At 36.0% G+C, this 22,346-nt stretch overlaps 3 protein-coding genes across 3 annotated transcripts; all 3 read right to left on the bottom strand.

Annotated features, from left to right (window-relative positions):
• Positions 1–6,758: 6,758 nt before the first annotated feature.
• On the bottom strand, positions 6,759–7,685 carry LOC113306354. The gene has a single exon (XM_026555301.1). The coding sequence runs from the start codon at positions 7,683–7,685 to the stop codon at positions 6,759–6,761; it is 927 nt and encodes a 308-aa protein (XP_026411086.1).
• A 43-nt stretch (positions 7,686–7,728) lies between these two features.
• On the bottom strand, positions 7,729–10,811 carry LOC113306356. The gene is made up of 4 exons (XM_026555302.1): positions 10,794–10,811; positions 9,368–10,442; positions 8,292–9,180; positions 7,729–8,167 (listed from the first exon to the last, which is right to left on the bottom strand). The coding sequence occupies exons 1-4, from the start codon at positions 10,809–10,811 to the stop codon at positions 7,729–7,731; spliced, it is 2,421 nt and encodes an 806-aa protein (XP_026411087.1).
• Positions 10,812–13,642: 2,831 nt separating this feature from the next.
• Positions 13,643–22,054, bottom strand: LOC113303801 (structural maintenance of chromosomes protein 5-like). Its single transcript, XM_026552881.1, has 9 exons — positions 21,718–22,054; positions 20,221–20,263; positions 17,804–19,331; positions 16,265–16,663; positions 16,018–16,126; positions 15,284–15,947; positions 15,046–15,205; positions 14,296–14,955; positions 13,643–14,213 (listed from the first exon to the last, which is right to left on the bottom strand). Exons 6-9 carry the CDS (start codon positions 15,365–15,367, stop codon positions 13,744–13,746), a joined length of 1,374 nt encoding a protein of 457 aa, XP_026408666.1. The 5' UTR covers positions 15,368–15,947; positions 16,018–16,126; positions 16,265–16,663; positions 17,804–19,331; positions 20,221–20,263; positions 21,718–22,054; the 3' UTR covers positions 13,643–13,743.
• Between the last annotated feature and the right edge of the window lie 292 nt (positions 22,055–22,346).

Consider the following 22,346-nt stretch of genomic DNA (forward strand, 5'->3'; position numbering starts at 1 on the left):
TGCGGTTTCAAAAAAAAAAAAAAATTCGACCCTTAGCAGCATTACCTGTGTGTTGGGGTTGCTTTGTATGTTGAACATGTTTACTTTCTTGGGTTGGTTCTTCAAAAAACACTTGATGCTCACGAAAATCATGATCCAAGGGTGTTGGTTCATCATATAATTCCAATTGTGAGTTGTTATCATTAACCGAAGATTGAATATGATTGTTATTGTAGTTGAGCTAAAGATTCAGCAGCTACAATTCTCTCCTCACAATCATCTTCCATTTTCACAAAAAAATTTCCACCCAAAAATATTTTTCCCTCCTTCTACTCTCACCTCCCTCACACAAATTCAAATAAAAATACACACTAATTTATCCCCCAAATACTTAAAATTTTACTAATTATTATTAACCACTAAGCCTGATTAGTGAGGACTAGATTAGGAATTAAAAAAATAATTACATAAGGGATGACCCAGATTTGATATTTGGATCCCAATTTTATCATGTAGCTATATCTCCCAATCGCGCGTTCCAAATTAATCCCGTGATATACACATCATAGATGACAAAAATACTAACACTTCAAGCTTCCAAAGCTTGCCATAAGCACAATCTAGCTTACTAGTCCAAGTTCCTTTCATACTCTATGGGAAGAAAAAAAAAAAGAAAAAAAAAGGTGAGTGAACGCCCAGGAGGCAACAGCAAAATAGTAGTGTCGGCGCAAAACATAAACATGTAGACAAAAAGCAACAGCTAAGGCAATATAAATAAAGTAAAGCCTTGGCAATTGGAATCCAGAACAAAGATTAAGAGCCGTAAATAAACCAAGTTAGGTTGGGGGTGCTCAAATACTCTCGGCATTATGTATGGGCAGTGCCAACGTCAGGGTAGTTCTAGTTACCAGCCATTGTTGTCAAAACGTTCTTCCAAATAGCCACCGAGGTGGTAGGGTGCCATTTAAGGCCTGACAGTCCTTAAAGTAGAGTCTTATTTCCTTTTATCATGTTTAAACAGTTAAATGCAACATCCTCAAGCACATTCGAGATAGATAGACAATTCCTTTAAAAAAAAAACCAACACGAGGCTTTATGCTGCAAACGAATTCTAAAATATTAGCTACATGAAGCTGAAAGACTATCGATAAACGCATCTCCAAGGGAGAAGATCACTTGATATAATTCTGAATTAAAACATGGCAAAAACTTGCAATGTCACTAACCTGGAATTTCCATCTAACTCAAACTAGCATCTTAATTTCCGAAAAGAAGTATTTGATAGAACAGTGAATAAGCAATAATCCAAACCAATAAGGCTAATCAAATTAAAGAGCATTATTGAGAGAAAAAATATGATATTGCAATGAATTTTAATGTATAAAACATCACATGTTCACGAGTTTCGGAATCCAAGTATCCAACCATTTCAAGCTAGTTCTGGTGGGCGCGAAGTTACCAGTGAACGAAAATGCAAACACTGTAACGAAGTAAGTACAATTAATTCAAGTTAAAGACGCAAGAGAATTAAAAGCTACCATTTATTAAATCCAGTTATGCAAACAGGGATTCTGAAAGAAAACATAAGCTAGTGTCTTAAGGCAAAACATTGAGCTGAAATTTGTGAGGATCAATAAAACACAAATCTGTGAGAAAATGTTCAAATATGATATTACAATGAATTTAATGTATAAAACATCACATGTTCACGAGTTTCGGAATCCAACTATTTCAAGTTAGTTTAGTGGGCGAGAAGTTACCAGTGAGGAGAGAGAAAGATTGTTTGTTCTCCAAGTTAGAGTTTTCTGATTATTTTGTATTCAAATTAAAGATCTAATAGATGTTCGTATGAAATTTATGATGATTACTTGAATTGTTCTATTGAATTCCTTAAGGGTGTGGTTGTAGGATTTCCTGCAACTACATTTTGGCGCTAGAAATCAGCTCGGAGTGATTAACCTTGTTGATGAATCTAATTGAAAAGCAAATATGAGGATATAGGTGATTCTTTGTTAAGAAGAGGTTTGATAAAAAAAGGAAGATCCTGTTTTAAAATGAAAGAAGCATAAAATTGTTAAATCTGCAAAAATGGACGAATCGAACAACATCAAACAGCAAATCAGAGAACAGATCCAACAAAAGAACAATTACAAAAACCAAAAAGGTGCTAAAATAAGAGATGAACAAGCAGAAACGATCAAAATCATCAAAGCAAGAGTAAATAGCAGAAAATTACGGAGTAACCTAATAACGAAAACAATGGTCAATGATTTCCATGAAGGAAAGAAAATTATGACGGTAGAAAATCTATCTCCCTTGAAGGATTGGGAAAAGCGGAAGATAACATTTACAGCAGAGGAAATACCAGAAGAAAACTTAAGGCACACAGATCCTTTGGTAGTTACAGTAACTGCAGCACGAAAAGAAAGAAATGCGGAAGCGAAGTTTTCAGATGAATGGGCGATAGATAGAACCTTGGTAGACACAAGTAGTTCGGTAGATATCTTATTCTACCATGCGTTCAAAGGAATGGGATACAAGGATGCGGATATGACTTGCTCAGCTTATCACATTCATGGTTTTAATAAAACATCAACAAAGCCAAAAGGAGAGATAACCGTGCGAATACTGTTGGGAGAAATTGATACACAGGTGACGTTGTGTGTGGTTGATGTGGAATCACCATACAATATGCTCTTGGGACGACCATGGATACATGCGGTAAAGGCCGTAGCATCGACTCTTCACCAATGTATAAGGTTCCCAATACTAAGCGGAATTGGTGAAATCAAAGGAGATACTAAGAGTGCGAAGATTTTCAATCAGATAGATGTAAGAAACTATGAAGGACGCGCAGGGAAGCGAAAAGATCGCTGGAGAAGAGCAAAAGAATTAAGGAAGGAAGAAGAATTCAGAGTTTACATGATAAGAGCGCAAGAAGGAAAGGGAATACCAAGCGAAATTCCAGACAAATAGGGCGAACCGATGCACAAAATAAAAGAGCCAACACCAATAGGAGAACCAAGAGAGAATTTCACCGCAGCAGAGCCGACAAAAGAAATAAATGTTGGAACAAAAGAAGAACCAAAGATATTAAAAATTGGAACAAAGATGGGTAAAGAAGAAGAAGAGTGAACGATTAACATCTTACGTGAATATAATGACATCTTCGCATGGAGCATGAAAGAAATGCCATGAATAGATCCTTCTATTGCGTGTCATAAGTTGGATATCAACAAGGATGCACGGCCATTTAAACAGAGGATTAGAAAGATAGCAACAACATATCATCCTAGGATAGAAGCAGAGCTTCAGAAGATGCTTGAGGCAGGCATTATACGACCAGCAAAGTACCCAGAGTGGATTGCAAATATGGTGGTGGTGCCGAAGAAGAATAATGGAATCAGTATTTGCATCGACTTTAGAGACTTAAACAAGTCATGTCCAAAGGACAGTTTTTCATTACCAGATATGCCACAGATAGTTGAAGCGGCGTCAGGAAATGACAGGTTATCGTTGATGGATGGATATAAAGGTTACAATCAAATTCCTCTGGCGGAAGAAGACCAAGAACATATATACCGTTTTTTTCGCACCTAGAGAATTATATAGTTACACGAAAATGCCTTTTGGTTTAAGAAATGCAGGTGCGACATACCAAAGAATGGTAGAAAAGGTATTCGCAAAATGGATACATACAATATTAGAAGTATACGTTGATGACATGTTGGTGAAAATTAAAAAAGCTGAAGATCATGTTGACGGTTTGAGAGAAATCTTTGAACAGATGCGTCTGCACAACATCAAGATAAATCCAGAGAAATGCATTTTTGGAGTCGCATCTGGAAAATTCTTAGGATATATTGTATCAAAAGAAGGAATAGAAGTTGACCCAGAAAAGGTACAAGAGGTTCGTGACATGCCAACACCTGCGACGGTGAAAGATATACAAAAATTGAATGGACTCCTAGCTTCATTGGGGAGGTTTCTCTCGCGTTCATCAGATAAGTGCAAACATTTCTTCAACATCCTAAAGAAGGGGACCAAGTTCAAATGGACAGATGCATGTGACGAAGCGCTGCAAAATATAAAGAACTACTTAATGAATTTATCTATTCTGCAGAAAGCGGAACCAGGAGAAGAATTACTGATATATTTGGCATCAACACCATATGCATTAAGTGATGTACTGCTACGTTTGGACCAGGGAGTGGAAAAGCCTATATACTACATAAGTAAAACATATAATGCCGCAAAGAAAAACTATTCGAAGATTTAAAAGCTGATCCTCACACTGGTTTATGCAACACAAAAGCTTCGTATCTATTTTCAAGCTCATAAGGTTAGAGTATTAACAAAAGTACCAATTGAGTCAGTCATGAAAAATTCAAAGAGATTAGGGAGAATCTAAAGATGGAATGCACAAGTAGGGCACTTTGAGATCAAATATGAAGTATTATCTTCGCCAAAGTCGCAAATTATAGCGGATTTCTTGGCAGAATTCCCGCTTGAAGAAGACGAAAGTGTGGAGGAAATGATGGATGTAGATGAAGCGCATGGGAATCCTAAAGACTTGTTGACAGATCATAGTAGATGGGAGATATTAGTAGATAGATCATCGAATTGAGAAGGCAATGGAATTGGAATAATTTTTATCTCACCAGCGGGAGCGAGAATGGCATACTCATTCAGGTTGGAGTTCGCGTCCACCAATAATGAAACCGAATATGAAGAGATGGTGCACGCGCTGCGGTTGGCAATTGAAATGAAGTTAGAAGATGCGCGGATAACTAGTGACTCACAATTAGTTATCCTCCAAATAGAAGGGACATATAGCACCAATGAACTATCCTTACAGAATTACAGGAAACTTGTTGAAGAGTTATCAACAAAAATTCCAAAAAAAAACTGGAGACACATATCAAGGAAGGATAATAGATTAGCAGATGCATTTTCTTTTATTTCATCCATGATGGTAGATCCAACTGCAAGGTGTATAAATATGCAGACACTCTTTTCACCCTCTATCAAGAATGAAGAAGACGAAGATGCAGATGTAATGATCGTAGAAAATGCAGAAGAAGAGCAAGCGAATGAAGCCGCAGACTGGATAACCCAGTTGCATTTATATTTGGAAAAGAGAGAAGTTCCAAGAAATAGATTGGAGGCACATAAGTTAAAGAGTTGAGCAACAAACTACGAACTAAGAAATGGTGTATTATATCGAAGATCATTCAATGGACCATCGCTTAGATGCTTAACGCGTAAAAAGGGGATGGAAATTTTGAAAGCATTACATTATGGGGATGCTGGGAACCATAGTGGAGGCAGATCTTTGGCATGCAGAACAAAGATACAAGGATATTACTGGCCCTACATGCATGAAGACGCGAAAGAAGTATCAAGGCGATGCGAAGAATGTCAACGTCATGGAAAGAAAATACATGCACCAGGAGCGGCAATGAGCTCATCAACAAGTGTGTGGCCGTTTGAAAAATGGGGCTTAGACATTGTAGGTACAATTGTACCAGGAACAGGGCAGAGGAGATATTTAATAGTAGCAACAAATTATTTTACAAAGTGGGCAGAGGTGAAAGTGGTGCAGCATATTAGAGATAAAGACATATTCACATTCATATTTGAGAATATCATTTGTAGATTCGGAATACCCGCACAACTAGTTTCCGATAATGGAAAATAGTTTGGAGGAGAAAACATAGAGATGCCACTTAATGCATTCAAAATACAAAGCGGAAAATCCACTTCTTTGTATCCACAGAGTAATGGACAAGCAGAGGCAACTAATAAGACAATCGCAGATACACTAAAAAAAAGCTGGAAGGACACAACAGAGGGTGGTGTGAACAAGTGCATAATACAGTGTGGGCATACAGAACAACCAGAAGAGAAGCTACAAGAATGTCACCTTTTGCTTGACATATGGAGTTGAGGCGGTGTTACCAACTGAGGTCATCATTCCAACAACTAAAAAAGAAGCATGGGAAAAAGAATTTAAGTGAGGATTTGATCTTAACAAAGCTTGATGATTTAGAAGAAAGTAGATAAATTGCTTTACAACATATGGAAAATTACCAACAAAGTATAGCTCGAGAATATAACAAGCGCGTTAAAGTAAGAGACTTTCAGCCAGGAGATCTACTGTTGCGAAAAAAACGCCCTATCAGAAAGGAAAGGATGGAAAGCTGGAAAAAAGATGGGATGGACCATACATAATAAAGAGAATAGTTGGGAACGGAGCATATGAGTTGATGGACCCTGAAGGGAAGAGTACTGGCCGCAAGCTTGAACATCCATGGAACAGGTTATATTTAAAGAAGTACTATCCATAAGTCATGCGGTAATGGTCGCACATATATAACAAATAATCCGATGTAACTAAGGATAAAGTGTGTGAAATGGAAGACACGAATTTATAAAGATTCAACAAAGATATATTATTCAAAAATAGGAATATATTTGAAGATTTCGCTCTTTTAAATATAATTTTCAGAAAGACAAAAATAAGACCCTTTTTCTTAATAAGAAAGGATAAAATATATTAAAAGGAATCATTGAATGTTTACATTCAGTTCATATCTGACTAAAGATTTTAACCAAAGCGGATAATCAGAAAACCAAAATTGATTAATCGTATCAATTCTAGCCTTTTTGGCTAAGCTATTAGAAATTTCATTCGACTCTCTATGCACAAAAGTGCACTTCCATCCCCTAAAACTAACTAAAAGACTTCTACAGTCCTGAATGACATTATTATTCGTTCATCTAATACTAGAAAAATCACCATTGATAGCTATTACTACACTCTGGCGATCACCCTCCAGGTGTAGCTTTTCCACAGCTGAATCCCTTGCCCACTTAATTGCTGCCAGTCCTGCTAGAGCTTCAGCTTGTTCCTCATCTTGAGCTATGCCTGAGAAGGATTGAGCTCCTACAAATTTCCCTGCATCAGAAAACAATATCAGTCCTATACCCATATAATTATTTTTTTTCAAATAAGCTGCATCAAAGTTAATCTTATTGAATCCAATATCTGGCATTTTCCAAGGAATTATATTCTTAGTTTGATTCGCAGCAATTCTTGCAATATTGTATTTTAAAGAATTCTCATTCCACTCAACAATGTCTTTGTTAACTTGTGCCACTAGTTGAGATACTTGAATTGATCCATTGTCAAATATTACAGAACATCTAAGCTTCCAGATGTGCCATATGGCAAAGCTAACAAATTGAGTATATTTCTCCTTCTCTTCCTTGGATACATTACTGGTATGGAACCAGCTAGCTATCCAACCCTGTAAAATGACATTAGAAATACTCCCTGCAATGTTAGCATCAAGAGAAAACCAAATCCTTTTAGTAACATCACAATTAATAAATAGATGATTAGCAGTTTCAACTTCTTGTTTACAAAAGGGACATTCACTACTTATATCAGCAACAAACCTAGAAATTTTACTTCTCATAGAAACACAGTCATGTAGACATTTCCAAAGATGATATTTTATCTTTCGTGGAAGGTTAATCTTCCATAAATCTTTCCAGGGGAAAGGAGCATTGCCAGTACCATTAATTTCCTTCATAATGCAATTATAAGCAGATTTCACACTAAATTTTCCATTATGATCTGGAACCCATCTGAGAATTTCCTTTCCCAGTACAAAGAATTCTGATTTTACTAATTTCATTAACAATATTACTGTCAAAAAGATAATTCAGAGTATCTACATTTCACTCTTTTCTTTCCTGAACAATCAGTTGGTTCATTGTAGTCATAGCATTAGAAGCAAAATTACTATTAAGAAGATTGTCAATGGTTGGCACCCATTTGTCCTTCCATATTTCAATGGATGTTCTATCCCCAATTTCCCAACAATAATATTTCCTAATCAACTCCAGACCTCTACATATGCCTTTCGACTCCCAAGAAACACTTTCAGTACAAACAACATGTAAAGGACTATAATCAGGAAAATATTTATGTTTGAGGATTTGAACCCACAAAGCATCAGGATCAGTTAGCATTCTCCAGGCTAACTTTGCAAGCAAAGCTGTGTTTAAGTGTTCAGTTTTCCTAATGTTCAGACCACCCAGATCTGTGGGTTTAGCAACATTATCCCAATTACAGAGATTACCCCTTCTAGCAGACCTCTTCTTATTCCAAAAAAACCTTCTTTGAACAACATCTAACTTATCTGTCAGCTAAATGATTGGAAGCTAGGGTGCCTAAGGTTGATTTAATAAGGACAGTTCTACCTGGTTGGTTTAAATATTTCCCTTGCCAATTATCTAACCTTTTATCGCAAGATTTTTCTAAGTGCTTAAAAGAATCCATTTTGTTTCTTTGAAGAAGTAATGTAAATCCTAAGTATTTATCAGCTAGGCCAAGATTCTTAATTTTCAAAATAGCTAAAATTCGGGATTTTGTTCTAGGTTCAATCTTGGGACTAAAAGCAATCCTAGATTTCTCAAAATTGATGGCCTGACCAGAGAACTTACTAAACCTATCAAGCATGTTCTCTAAATTCCTAGCACTTTTAATACTTGCCCTAGTAAAAACAAGGCAGTCATCAGCAAAAAATAAGTGACTTACTGATGGGCTGGTTGTAGTTACTTTGATACCCTGAATTTCATTTTTCCTCTCTGCATCAATAAGAATTTTAGATAAAACATCCATACAAATTATGAACAAGTTGGGGGACAAGGTGTGTCCCTGTCTAATACCCCTTGTGGGATAGTAAACCTCACCAGGACAGCCATTAAGAAAGATAGAAGTAGACACTGTTGATATACATTTCTCAATAAGATTACACCAATGTTCATTAAATCCTAGTTTTTTCAAGATATTGATTAGGAACTTCCATTCAATTCTATCAAAAGCCTTGGACATATCTAATTTCACAGCCATTAAACCAGATTTGGTTTTGTTTTTTCTCATTGTGTCAATTAGTTCATGAGCTATAACTATATTGTCTGTTATTTTCCCAGAGGATAGGAAAGCTGCTTGGTAAGGACTAATAAATATGTCCATCACAGTTTTAAGTCTACTAGCTAAAAGTTTAGATATAATCTTATAACTAGCATTACTTAAAGTAATAGGCCTAAAATCAGCAGGAGTCTTAAGGGCATTACTTTTAGGGATAAGAGACACAAAGTTGTGATTTATCTGCTTAAGCATATGACCTGAATGGAAGAAACTTTTTACATAGCTATAGTATCAAGACCTACAGTGTCCCACATTTGCTGATAGAAACCAGGAGGGTATCCATCAGGGCCAGGGTTGGTCCAAGGCTGCATTTGCCAAACAACAGACTTAATTTCCTCATCAGATGGAGGATGAATCAAAAATTGTTCTCTTCATCAGAAATACAGGGAGTCAAAACATCAAGGAAGCTGCTATCACTGACAGGGTTTGTAGTTCTACTCATTTTACTAAAATGATCCTTTAGTTCAGTTGATATCATGCTTTTATCAGTTAGCCAAATTCCTATGGTGTTTTTCAAACATTCAATTTGTGTTCTTCTTTTCCTAAGTTTGACTTTATCATGAAAGTACTTTGTGTTTTTATCATCAAAAGACAACACATTTTCTTTTGCTCTTTGCATATAATAATTTTGTCTAACAACATACCAATGTTTCAAATCATCTTCTAATTTCTTCTTAAGTAAGCCATTAGAAGTATCATGCATATTAGTATTGATGTTATCAAGTTGAGATTGAATGTCATTTATATGAGTTTGAAAATTACCAAAAGATCTCATATTCCATTTCCTAAGAGCCACTTTAACATTATAAAGACATCTAGTATGTTTGTAGGCTTTAGACCCATTTTCACTAGTTGCCCAGTTTTCCTTGATTAGCTCTTTGCAACTGTTGTCACTAAACCAGCACCTATTAAACCTTAAAGGTCTTTTAGTGTTGTTTTCTTCCCTAGAGGTCACAAGAAGAATATGACAGTGGTCACTAGCTAAACTTAATAAGTGGTAAGTTATGGCATTAGGGAAGTAATTTATCAAAGCATGATTAACAAGGGCCCTATCAAGTCTCTCAAGAATAAGAGAGTTATTACTCCTATGATTACTCCAAGTAAAAGGGTTACTTCTATAGTTCATATCAAAATGGTCTAATTGATCTAAATGATTTTTAACTTCATCAAGTTGACTCTGAGGAATAGTGTTGCCACCAAACTTTTCCTCCTGTCTCAGGATAAAATTTAAATCACCAAGAACAATCCAAGGACAAGAGTATTTATTAGCCAAACTATTCAGATAATCCCATTCCCTATCCCACCTAACATCACTTAAAGCACCATACATACAATTCAACAAAGTGTGACCACTTCTAGAATCGATATTAACAAGCACAGTTATAAAATTGAAGTTCATATCAACAAGATCAATATGAATTCCATCTTTCCGTAACAAAAAAAAACCCACCAGAAGCCCCTATAGGATTAACATAGAGATAATTCATATAATTATAAGAATAAGTATATTTCTCCATTTTCTGATTCATAGTCTTAGTCTCACACACAAAAAAATGATATAAGTATCGTTGGCCCTAATTATCTCTCCTAGATGTTGTCTAGTATGTTTATTTCCAAAGCCCTGGACATTCCATGACAGAATTTTCATATTTCTCAAATCTAGGTCACAAGCAAACCTAATTCTACCAACAAAGTTCAGAGACACCCAATTATTGCAATCAACCCAGTGAAAATCTTGAGGGTAAAACAAATTAAAGCAATTTGTTGAATTAACAACTAAATTAAAAAGGTTATTAAGAAAATTGCAAACCTGATTTGCAGCTCTCATTCACATTTCAGCAGTGTTCTGGTGGTACGTTCCTTCACTTCTTCCTTCATATTCAGTATCTGTCATATTCAAGTCCTCTCCATTATAAGTTACAACAGAATTGTCCTCATGACGAACTCCATCACCCTGAGAAGAAGAATTCCCCTCTTGTTGTTCAGTCTTATTATCCAACAGAACATAGTTGTCTTCAATCGAATCATATCTGATTCTTTTATTTTTTCGCGGGTCAGATCCATCTTCAATTTCACAACCCGGTCCATTAGATGCCTCATTCGACCCATCAGTTTCGCCCGTTTATTTTTTCTTTTGGAGCATTTCTTAAATCATGTGAGCATGTTTTGTATGTAAGTCTCCAAAATCCCTCTCTGTCAAGCCATAAATATAGATATCCCAAGACGTATGTTCACAAGTTTCATCATTATGATCTAGAACATAACAGTGAGGACAAATTTTTTTGGGTTGTTTCTCAAAGTGATACTTAACCCAGACTTTTTGTCTGGCAGCATTGAAAATCCACACACCCCTCTTAAGTGGCTTACTGAGATCAACCAACACCTTAATTGTAGCAACCCTTCCTTTAATAGTGAATATTTTCATCCCTTCTACTTCAATCTTTGGGCCGATATCAAGGATCGACTTCTCAATGATTCCTTGGTCAATATGCTCAAGAACAAGATTGTGCAAGACCACAGAAAACATTTGATGAGTAAACTTGTAGTTTTCTAGAGGAATTGAATTATCATATTCTTGAAGAACAATGAGCATAAAGTCTATAACCCAAGGAACCATTTTGCAAACTTCTTTCATCTCTTCATTCGTCTTGAACTTGAAGACAAAAAGATTACGACACATATGGTTAACTTCAACCTTCTTATAACTTCTCCATATAATATTCACCTCCTTCAAGACAATCTCATAATCAACTTCATCCTTGTGAACAATCTTGCCTATGAGACAGTTACGCCAGTTGTTAGATGCTTCATCGATTTCCCCTCCAAGATGATACTACTTCTTGCATTTCTGTTTTGATTCAGATTGAAGTTAGTTTCCTTAAACCTTCTGGAAAGAGCAGATAATTGCATGTTATTAGGTGCCGCCATTTTTCTATTGAGGTTACTGCTTATTGATTTTTTTTGCGAATGATAAGAGGGCCCTTCATCTTGTACTTTTTATTTCAAAAATTAGGTTTAGGGTTTGGCTCGATCCAACCTACCAAACTTATTCCATTTTCCCGATTCTACGCTCCAATTTTCATCAAGAAATTTCGGAGAAGATATTGACTCTAAGAAAGGTAACTGAAAATTCAAAATTTTGAAATCCAAAATTTGCGCTTTCACCATTGAAGATTTACCAATTTTACCCCTTAATCTGCTGAGAGCACAGAGATGATCTTGATTCCAGTTTGTGGGATTATGATTTTGTAAAAATCTAAATCTGTATGTGACAGCAAATCCTACTAATTTGTGCATCATGCATAAAGACAATAAAAAAAGAAAAAACCACCACTGCGAGTTTTCCTGTACCACTCTTTGAGAACTTGAATATTTCCATGACAGATGAAGAATTACCACTATTTCCAGAGAAGACTGAAATTCCCATACACCACTGTTTCGAAAAACCACCACCGGAACACCACTAAAACACTACTTGATAACTGCAAAGAAGGTAAAAAGAGATTAGTTATCCATAAAGAGCTTAAAAATTAAACTTGTTTTTAACGAAATTTTTTAGAGAAACATGACAGAAAAGATGAACAGGTATAAAGCCAAAAGAAAGAACAGGAAGCCTTTTTTCTAATCAAACCATAAATGATCAGATCAAATCCGAAAGATAGAGTAATCATTAAAATTGAAAACCTATTTTTGGAAGTGGGTTGACTCAACAATCGGCCGATCCTCAGAGCAGCTAAGTAATTCCTTGAAGAGTTAGGTTGTCCAAAAGATGAACTTAACCAACTATGTTGTCTCTTGTTTGTATCCAATTGTCAAAAATAAGACCTTAATAGAAGGAATCAGAAGTAAAGACTCCGATAAGGAGGCTAGGTATCTAATTTTGGCGTGCACCCTAGTTCGCATACAACAAGAGGCAATAATAAGACCTAACGCGCGTCACTTTTGTAAAAGCCTAGTTAGCATGGCTCAAGCGAAAGCTACATCGACCATGGAGTTTGAGTCATGGAGATTTGGGGTGAAATAAAAGCCCATCCAGGAGAGACGACGAAATCGAAAGATTAAGGTGATAAGATCTCTTCTAAAGAGTGCAGAAACTCGATCAAGGCGCCGAGGTACACGGTTGAGTCAAGAGTGCCTGGGGTGTACCTGACCGCTCTTGACAAGTCTTGACTATGATGCACTCGGTCCGAAAAAACCCCACTTAGGGTGCGGTCTTGTAACCATATGCCATATCAGCGGAGGGATAAGAGGTCGTGAAAACAACTGGTTGTTGCATCACTGGATGGGAGGAGCCCACCCTAACCCGGTAGGGGTACGCCTCCTTGAATTTTCATGAGGCTTTTTACTCACGGGAGTATTAAGGATTGTCGTATTTGCGCGGTAATAAAACCTGCAGAGGCAATAATACAAGATGATGATAAGGCGAGATCAATGGGTCATTGCACGAAAGTGTAAAGACCGCCTACGATCTTGTCGCATAAAAGAAATACATCGGGAAAAATAATACCTTTAATTAGGAAGGCAAGATAAGACCTCATGAAAAAATTAAAATTCACACTAACATTGTTTTGCAGGGAAAATTCAAAAAGAAGTAAGACGCACAAAATCACTTGAACATTTCTTGCAAGGAATATAATAAGAGGCAAGTATGGAAATTAACATAAATAATATATTATCTTTCTTATCAAGAAATGAACGATAAAAAAGGGGATATGTGTCAAGCACACCTAAATACACTTGTAAAGACATAAAAGAAAAAGCTAAGCATCATTGGAAGACGCATCTTGATCAACCACAGAAGCTTCAACATTCATCTCGCTGTTAGGATCTTTGGAAAAACCTTCATCAGATCCATCCTTTTCAAGTTGATTTTCTTGAAGGGGAACTTCAAGATCTTCCTCCTCATCGCTCACATACTCATAATCACTGTCTGGAACAGGAAGTTGCTCATCATCGCTTATATCAAGAGGTGGAACAGTCACCAAAGGAAGCGATTTCTCAAGAAGAATGTTGTTCACAAGAGTTTGAGCCTTAATATGAGCGTCACGAGCGACAGCCTTCTCAGCATTTTTTATACCAATTTCCACGAAGCTTTGAAGATATGAACATCTCCTCTCTGATCGATCACGAGAAGAAATTAGAGCAGTTGAGAATTTCGCACGTTCTTTGCGAGCCTTAGTCAGATCGGATCCCAACCAAGAGATGGTAGATTGATGCAGTTTCTCAGACTCTGCAAGAGCGAAGTTTTCGTAAAGCAAAGATTTAAATAATAAAAGAAAATTAAATTGAGGCAGTCAGCTCCATGTGACTACCTTCCCTCTGTGAAATGAGATATTGAGCTAACGCAGAACCACTATTCTTCATATTTTCCATAGCCTTATCAAAATCATCACCAACTAAACCTTTAAGACGAGATCGAATTTTCTTCTCATCCAAAGAGAGAGAAACCTTCTCTTTCATAAGGGAATCGTGAGACTCTTTTAACTGGGCGTATTGTTCTTGAAATTGGTTCATCTTCACGGTCAAATTTATCTTACTTTGAATGACCTTTTCATTTGGAGTAGTCCATGTCTTTGTTGATTCATCAAACTGATTCCTTAACGTACGAAGAGATTGCTCTTGGTTATCACAAATTTTCTGGAGAACGAGATACTGATGCGAAAACATCGCTTCTTTCTTTAAGAAAGACCGCTTCTCAATGGATAGACTTTGATTCTCTTCTGACAAAGTTTGATGTGTTAAATCAGCACTAAACAACAATTTAGATAGATGATAAATCTGGGAACCCAATGTCTCACACTGCTGAGTTAAATGGACATTCTCACTTGTTAAATTTTCAATCTGGTCAAGAGAATATGAATGCTCGTTATGTAATTGGCTTATTTGGGTCAGCAACTTCTCATTATCAGCGCGAGCATCTTCAACGGCAAATTGAAAATCATATCTCTCCAGAACGCGCTTCTGGTTTAAATCTTAATGTGCGAACGAGGAAATTCAAAAAACATGGAACAAAAAAGATAAATTACTTCTAAAAGGGGATATAAAAGTGACGAGAATTGCACCTCTAAGCTCTTGATTCTTGCTACGAAGCTTTTCGCGTTCTAGAGTTACAGTTTGGAGTTTCCCTTTCAGCTTATTAACCTCTTTCTCTAAAGCAAGTTGTAGTGCATGATTGTTAGACTTAAAATATCCCTCAGCCAAGATCATCTGGCAGTGAGATTCCTGAAAGGGAAATAATACAAGCGTGAATATGTAGTAAAACAATTTGAATAAAAAAGATATATGGGCAAGAACACTCACCAAGAAACCAAGAGCGATATGGACACTTGGGTCAATACGAGAGAAGATCTCGCTCCTTGATTTTCGTTTGGCCGAAAACCGCATAATAATTTACTCAGAGCGTCACAAATGCGAAGTTCGGATATTATTAATCGTCGGCATTAATAATATCCGATAAATCTTGAGAAGCAGGATCAACTCCCTCTAAGACTCCCTTATCAACAGAGATGGACTCCATAAATTTAGAAGAAGAATGAACAGAAGTATAGGAAAAGACACTCATAGACACAGGGGCAATAACATTCTTTATAGCAGAAATAATTTCCGCAGGGATGACGTTCTCCATAGAAGCGGGAATATTCGCAAACAATGGAACATTCACAAAGGTAGAGACAGTCTGATTCACTGGTGGTGCAGTTACAGTTGGAGGAGCAGAAACTTCCTTCACCGCATGATCAATTGACACATCTTCGTTAGCAGCGAAAACTTCGTTTAGAGAAGCAGGTATATCCAACGAGGCAGAGGCAATCAAACCTTGTGCAGGAGTATCAATATTAACGCGAGAAGAGACCTCGACTTTCTTACGGTCAAATTCATAAATGATGAGACTCTTGTTGAGTGTGGGGGCTTTGCGAACTCTTTTAATTTTCAACTTCTTACCACCAATTGTCTCGCACAAGGAATCCTGCGAATAACAACACAGATAAGAAACAGAGGCAACGATATTGTTTCATAAAAGAAAAGGTATTTCTTACTCCTTTATTATGCGATGATTTCCTCTTCAGAGACTCTTTGCCTTCCAAATTTGAAGAAGAATTAGGGTTGGGAATCGTAAATTTGGTATGGCCAATGGAAGAACTTTTGCTGAAACAGAACCAGTATGGGAATTAGTATAACAATAAATTTATACCATGATATACCATGATTTTAACAAGAAGAAAGAAAAAATCAATTTCAGCAGAATCAGAAAGAAAAATAAGATCAGTAAAATCGAAATCAAACCTGTGATGAGAATTCATAGAAACAGCAGCAGCAGCAGCAGGATCAAGTGTGTGATCTCAAAAGACGAAGATAAAGAAATTTGAAGAAGATGAAGATTTGCAGAGGATTCACAGAAACGAGAAGGGGAAACGAAATAGAAAAGGAAAAATTATCTCTCTTCAAGTTTGGTTAATAAATAGATGAAAAAGATGACCGGACAAACTCAAACGTGCCGGTAAAAAGGAGAGAAAACTAGCACGTGTAGACGGTTACACTGGAATTACGGAGATATGTCGAAAGAAAAGGATATGAAAAGGTGAACAGGTGCGGCAAAATAGATTGGAGTTTCTCATATTGCTCCCTTTGTATCAAAAGAACGATATGAGAAGAGGCAAAATGTATGAGTAAAATACTGCACACCTATTAGTCATGCGAAATAACGACCATCAGGTCTGAGCGAAGACAACCGCATACAGTATATCCAGAATGACGCAACAGATGACGTCATCTTAGTCACGAGAAAAGTGTGAAGAACCATGCGATATTATAGAGCACATGCGAAAAGAGTCAATGTAAGCGTGCGTCGGGGATTTATTAGCTGTCATCCACTATGTAAATTCTTATATAAGAGACCGAGCGACCTTGTATTGAGGGGAGATCTTCTGGAGAAGTTAGAGTTTTCTGATTATTTTGTATTCAAATTAAAGATCTAATAGATGTTCGTACGAAATTTATGATGATTACTTGAATTGTTCTATTGAATTCTTTAAGGGTGTGGTTGTAGGATTCCCTCCAACTACACTGTAACAAAGTAAGTACAATTAATTCAAGTTAAAGACGTAAGAGAATTAAAAGCTACCATTTATTAAATCCAGTTATGCAAACAGGGATTCTGAAAGAAAACATAAGCTAGTGTCTTAAGGCAAAACATTGAGCTGAAATTTGTGAGGATCAATAAAACACAAATATGTGAGAAAATGTTCAAATCCTTGGATAGTGGTGGGGTTGAATCAGCAACATAAAGAACTTGCTTAAAGTCTAAATCATAAAGGTAAACTGCATTATCGGGGAAGTTTTCAAATACCCATTTTATGGAAACATAAGCATCAAGATTTTAAAAATGGAGAACAAGATCAATATATCAGACAGTGCAGGCCGCATTCAAAGTTTCTAAAACATAGCTCATTGGAACATTTTCTCAAACAGGAAATAGGCTAATTCGAAGTTCAGTATAAGACTAGATATAAGGTGGAAAACAAAACTTGTGTAACTGCAAAATACTTCTAATCTTGACAAACCATTTATACCATTCGATATCACAAAGAAATTAAAGGTTCTCAATTCCAGTTCAATAATATAGCCAGTTCGAAATGAGTCAAAAACATGAGGAAGTTTTAAGAAAATTAACAGATGAAACTTGTCAAATTCATAGTTAGAGAACATCCAAATTGATTTGTATGAATGGTTTTAATTAGAAATATGTGGTGTGTGATCAGGACATTCAAAAAAAGACATCAACTTATAATAAAAGGAAAAAAAAAAAGAAGAAAGAAACCCTACCTTTGTAGAACACAAATTCAGCCAACTTCAGAGTGTGGGTTGAGCTCGAATTTCCATTTGAAAAATCAGAATCCATTACTCGAGATTGATTTGAGTAGGGGAAAAAAAAGCAGTAGAATGAGAGAAGAAGAGAAAAAAATGGCGGAACAAGAAAGAAAGGAATTTATCTGTTGGTTTGAGAGAATAAAAATAAAAAAGTTGGTAACTAAGAAAAACTTCTCTCAATGGCAGTACAAAGCTAGCAACCAATATGGAATACAAAAAAGGTTGGTTGTACAATAGCGTTAAAAATCTAAATCCAAAGCCGATTGGCGAGTTCTATTTATTTTGGCATAAACTTTATGGTAATTGTAAAACATTATTGTACTACACAACAGTAGTAACCACAAGTTCAGAGTTAGCAATGTGAAAAATGTTCACACAATGAATTAGCACTTCAAGTACAAATAAAGCTACGCAAAAATCAAAGAATTGATGCAAGTCCCATTTAGCTAGACCGGAGATCTATATAAACCCTTTTAATGCGTATTGTTTCCAAAATGCAAAGAGTATTAAGAATTATTAAACAAGTTAAAGGTATTATATATGAAAAGTGGAGGTGACATTGTCTAGTCAGACAATGAGAGTTGTAAACCAAGGTCTATTTTCCTTTAAAACAAGGTAATAGTGAAAAGAAGGACAACGGTGAAATAGGAAAGTAACAAGCGCATACAGACTACTAAAATCATCTTTTTACACTTTCCTATTACAAGAAAACAGGTAGTTGGGAATGAGAGGAGAACTACGAGAGGTGGTTAAGATGCGAACGAAGACACTATCCATGTATGTAGCTTGCCTTAAATCAACACAGTGGTTAAGTTAAAATGGTGAAGTGGTAAACAAAGTAGGAAACTATGAAGGAACATAGGTTTGATATAGTAAAAAGGATTAGCACACCTAGGAAACAACACACCCGATAAAATTATGAAAATCAATGGTGGGTATAAGTAGAAGACAAAGCTACATTTCAAAGTCACAATTCATATTACATTAGGATACATAGGTCACAGACAACACCAAGCTCTCAACACAGAACTGATGGAAGGAAACTAGATCAGTTTTAAAGATTTTGCATACCAATTTTAATTCCAGTAGGAGAACTATGTGCACATGCGATTAGTATTTCGTTGTATTCAAACAAATCAACCACTGGTGTAACCAAAACCCAATTATAACAATGAAGAAAGCCCCCTACCTCAATGAAAGCCCAAAAATTTTCTCCTTAATTACTTGCGCAACGACTAACTCATGAAAGCCCATCACCACTTATCTGCTTCCAGAGGAACTTGCGTCCTACTGAACTTTCTGTCATTTCCCATTTCTTAAAATCCTTCAAGTCTATATCCGTACTCGACTACATATGGTCTCTCAACTACATCGGCAACAATCAACACATAACCAACCAGCTTTTCTAAATTGTTCACAATGCTTTCTGTCCTCTTGCTTTACTTACGGAACTTGAGACTACAGATTTCCGACACCGCGCCGTCTGCAAAACAGAAAAATCGTCAGATTCGCAATTGGTTAGTATTGTACATTACTAACACACAAAATAACATGTATATCAAAGTATCGAGTTTAGTTTTCCCAATCCCCAAAACCGAAGCGACTCTTTTAAACAACAATACCATCAAACTTTTTTAGCAAAAATTTCCAGGAACAGCTTTAACCATCATATTTCAAATTTCAGAGTTGCAAAAAGAAAAATCAGGATATGTTAGTATGAGCAAAAGGAAATGTTTTTTGTAAACTGAAACAGATTCAAATCTGATATATCAACATATTACTACAGTTTTTAAACAACCGAAGTATATGAAAGCAAATAGGACTTTGAAAAATCGACCATTTCATCAAAATAAGAAAACCAAACGCAGTCCCGATAAGTCGAAATCTTTCCTTTGATACCAACTGTAACGGACCAGAGAGTTTTCCCTTCTATTGGGTTGAAGTTCAACCTATCAAGCAAGGCCACTCAAAGTATAAACTTTAAGATTCGTTTTAAAATTCAAGTAATAATGAATGCGCCAACAATAAAAATCACTTTTCATAAATTTTCTTGAATACTGGACACCGTAAAATTAAACGATCATTAACTCAATTTTTATTTTATTTTTAAAACATGAATATTAGATACCTTTTTACAACACCAATACCAATACGACCATATTTCCATAAAAGTTCGACTATACACATAGCAAGTACACATAAGAAACTTAAAGCGCGCAGCAGTTTGAAAATTTATTATCAAAAATATTAAGTATGATAAAACGGAAAGAAAACATGGATCGACGCTGATATATAACTACCCCAGACTAGCCCCATAATATATGCACATCACAGATACAAAAATACTAACACTTCAAGCTTCCAAAGCTTACCATAAGCACGATCTACCTTACTAATCCAAGTTCCTTTCGTACTCTGTGGGAAGAAAACAAAGAAAAGGGTGAGCGAACGCCCAGTAGGGAACACAACAGCAAAATTGTAGTGTTGGCGTGAAACATAAACATGTAGACAAAGAGCAGCAGCTATATCAAAATAAATAAAGTAAATCCTTAAGCAATTAAAACCCAGAACAAAGATTAAGAGCTGTAAATACTAGGTTGGGTTGCTTTACTACTTATATGGCCAGTGCCAACGTCAGGGTAGTTCTGGTTGCCAGCCACCGTTGCCAAAATGGTCTTCCGGGTAGCCACCGAGGTGGTAGGGTGCCACGTAAGGCTTGATGGTCCTAAAGTAGAGTTCTCTATCTTTCTATCATGTTTAAACAATTAAATGTAACATTCACAAGTACATTTTAGATAATACTCCATAAAAAAAAACAACACGAGCCCGTATGATGCAAAGGAAGTCTAAATATTAGCTGCAAGAGGCTGGAAAGACTATGGCTAAACGCATCTCCAAGGGAGAAGATTACTTGATATAAGTCTGACTTAAAACATGGCAAAAACTTGCGATCAACTCAAACAAAAAGATGCCAGTACAGTGAATAAGCAATAATCCAAACCAATAAGGCTAATTAAATTAAAGAGCATTATTGAGAGAACAAATATGATATTGCAATGAATTTAATGTATAAAACAGCACATATTCCCGAATTTGGAAATCCAACCATTTCAAGCTAATTCCATTTGCCAAGAATTTAACTGTGAAAGAAAACTGCGAACACCGTATCCAAGTAAGTACAATCAATTCAAGTTAAGACGTAAGAGATTTTGAAAAAAACCTACCCTAGTGTCTTAAGGTAAAACATTGAGCTGAAATTTGTGAGTATCAACAAAACACAAAATCCGTGAGAAAATGTTCAAATCCTTGGATAGTGGTGGGGTTGAATCAACAACGTAAAGAACTTGTTTCAATTCCAAATCATAATGGTAAACTGTATTATCGTGGGGAGTTTTCAAATACTCATTTAATGGAAACATAAGCATGAAGATTTAAAAATGGAGGGTAAGATCAGTATATCTGACAATTCAAGCCGCATTCGAAGTTTTGAAAACATAGCTCATTGGATCATTTTCTCAAACAGGAAATAGGCTAATTTCGAAAATTTAGTATAAGACGAGCTAGATATGAGGTGGGGAAAAAAAACTTGTGTAACTGAAAAATACTTTTAATCTTCACAAACCATTTTATACCATCCGAAATCACAAAGAAATCAAAGGTTTTCAATTTCAGTTCAATAATATACCCAGTTCGAAATGAGTCAAAAAATCATAGAAACTTTAAGAAAATTAATGGAAGAAACTTGTCGAGTTCATAGTTAAGAAACACCCAAATTGGTTTACATGAATGGTTTTCATTAGAAATATGTGGTGTGCTGGTGCGTGATCAGGACATTTAAAAAGAGACATCATAAAAGTAAAAAAACCTACCTTTGTATAAAACAAATTCAGCCAAATTTGGAGTGTGGTTTGGGCGAATTTCCATATGAAAAATCAGAATCCGTTGCTCGAGATTGATTTGAGTAGGAAAAAGAGGCAGTAGAATGAGAGAAGAAAGAAGAAAAAAATGGTGAACAATAAGGAAATGGATTCGTTTGTGATAAATTGGTTCGAAGGAATAAAATTAAACAGGCTCTACAGTCCAGAATCACTCCAGATGCTCATGTATGTCACGTGGCAACCATTCCCAAATTCTGTAGCACCTACTAATGATACACATTAGTCCTGTAAATAAGCAATAACCTATTTTGGTGGGTTTTCACTTTAAATTCTTTTGCAGCACCGTTGGGATGATTTTAATGCTATTGTACAGGACTTCTTCAAAAGTGCTAAGTTGCTTAAAGAGGTAAATAGTACTTTCTTAACTCTTATGACTAAAAAAGATAATTATAATTTTATCTCGGATCTTATAAGTTGTTGTAATGTCTTGTATAAATGTTTGACCAGGATAATATCTATAAAAATAAATCTCCTCATGAGATTTTTCGGGCTAAGCGTGGTCTTAAACAAGGATGCCCACTGTCCCCTAGCATCCTTATCATTTTAGGTGTCATTTCATA

The sequence above is a fragment of the Papaver somniferum genome, chromosome 8 (genome assembly GCF_003573695.1).
Source record: "Papaver somniferum cultivar HN1 chromosome 8, ASM357369v1, whole genome shotgun sequence".
In the NCBI taxonomy this organism is placed as follows: Eukaryota; Viridiplantae; Streptophyta; class Magnoliopsida; order Ranunculales; family Papaveraceae; genus Papaver; species Papaver somniferum.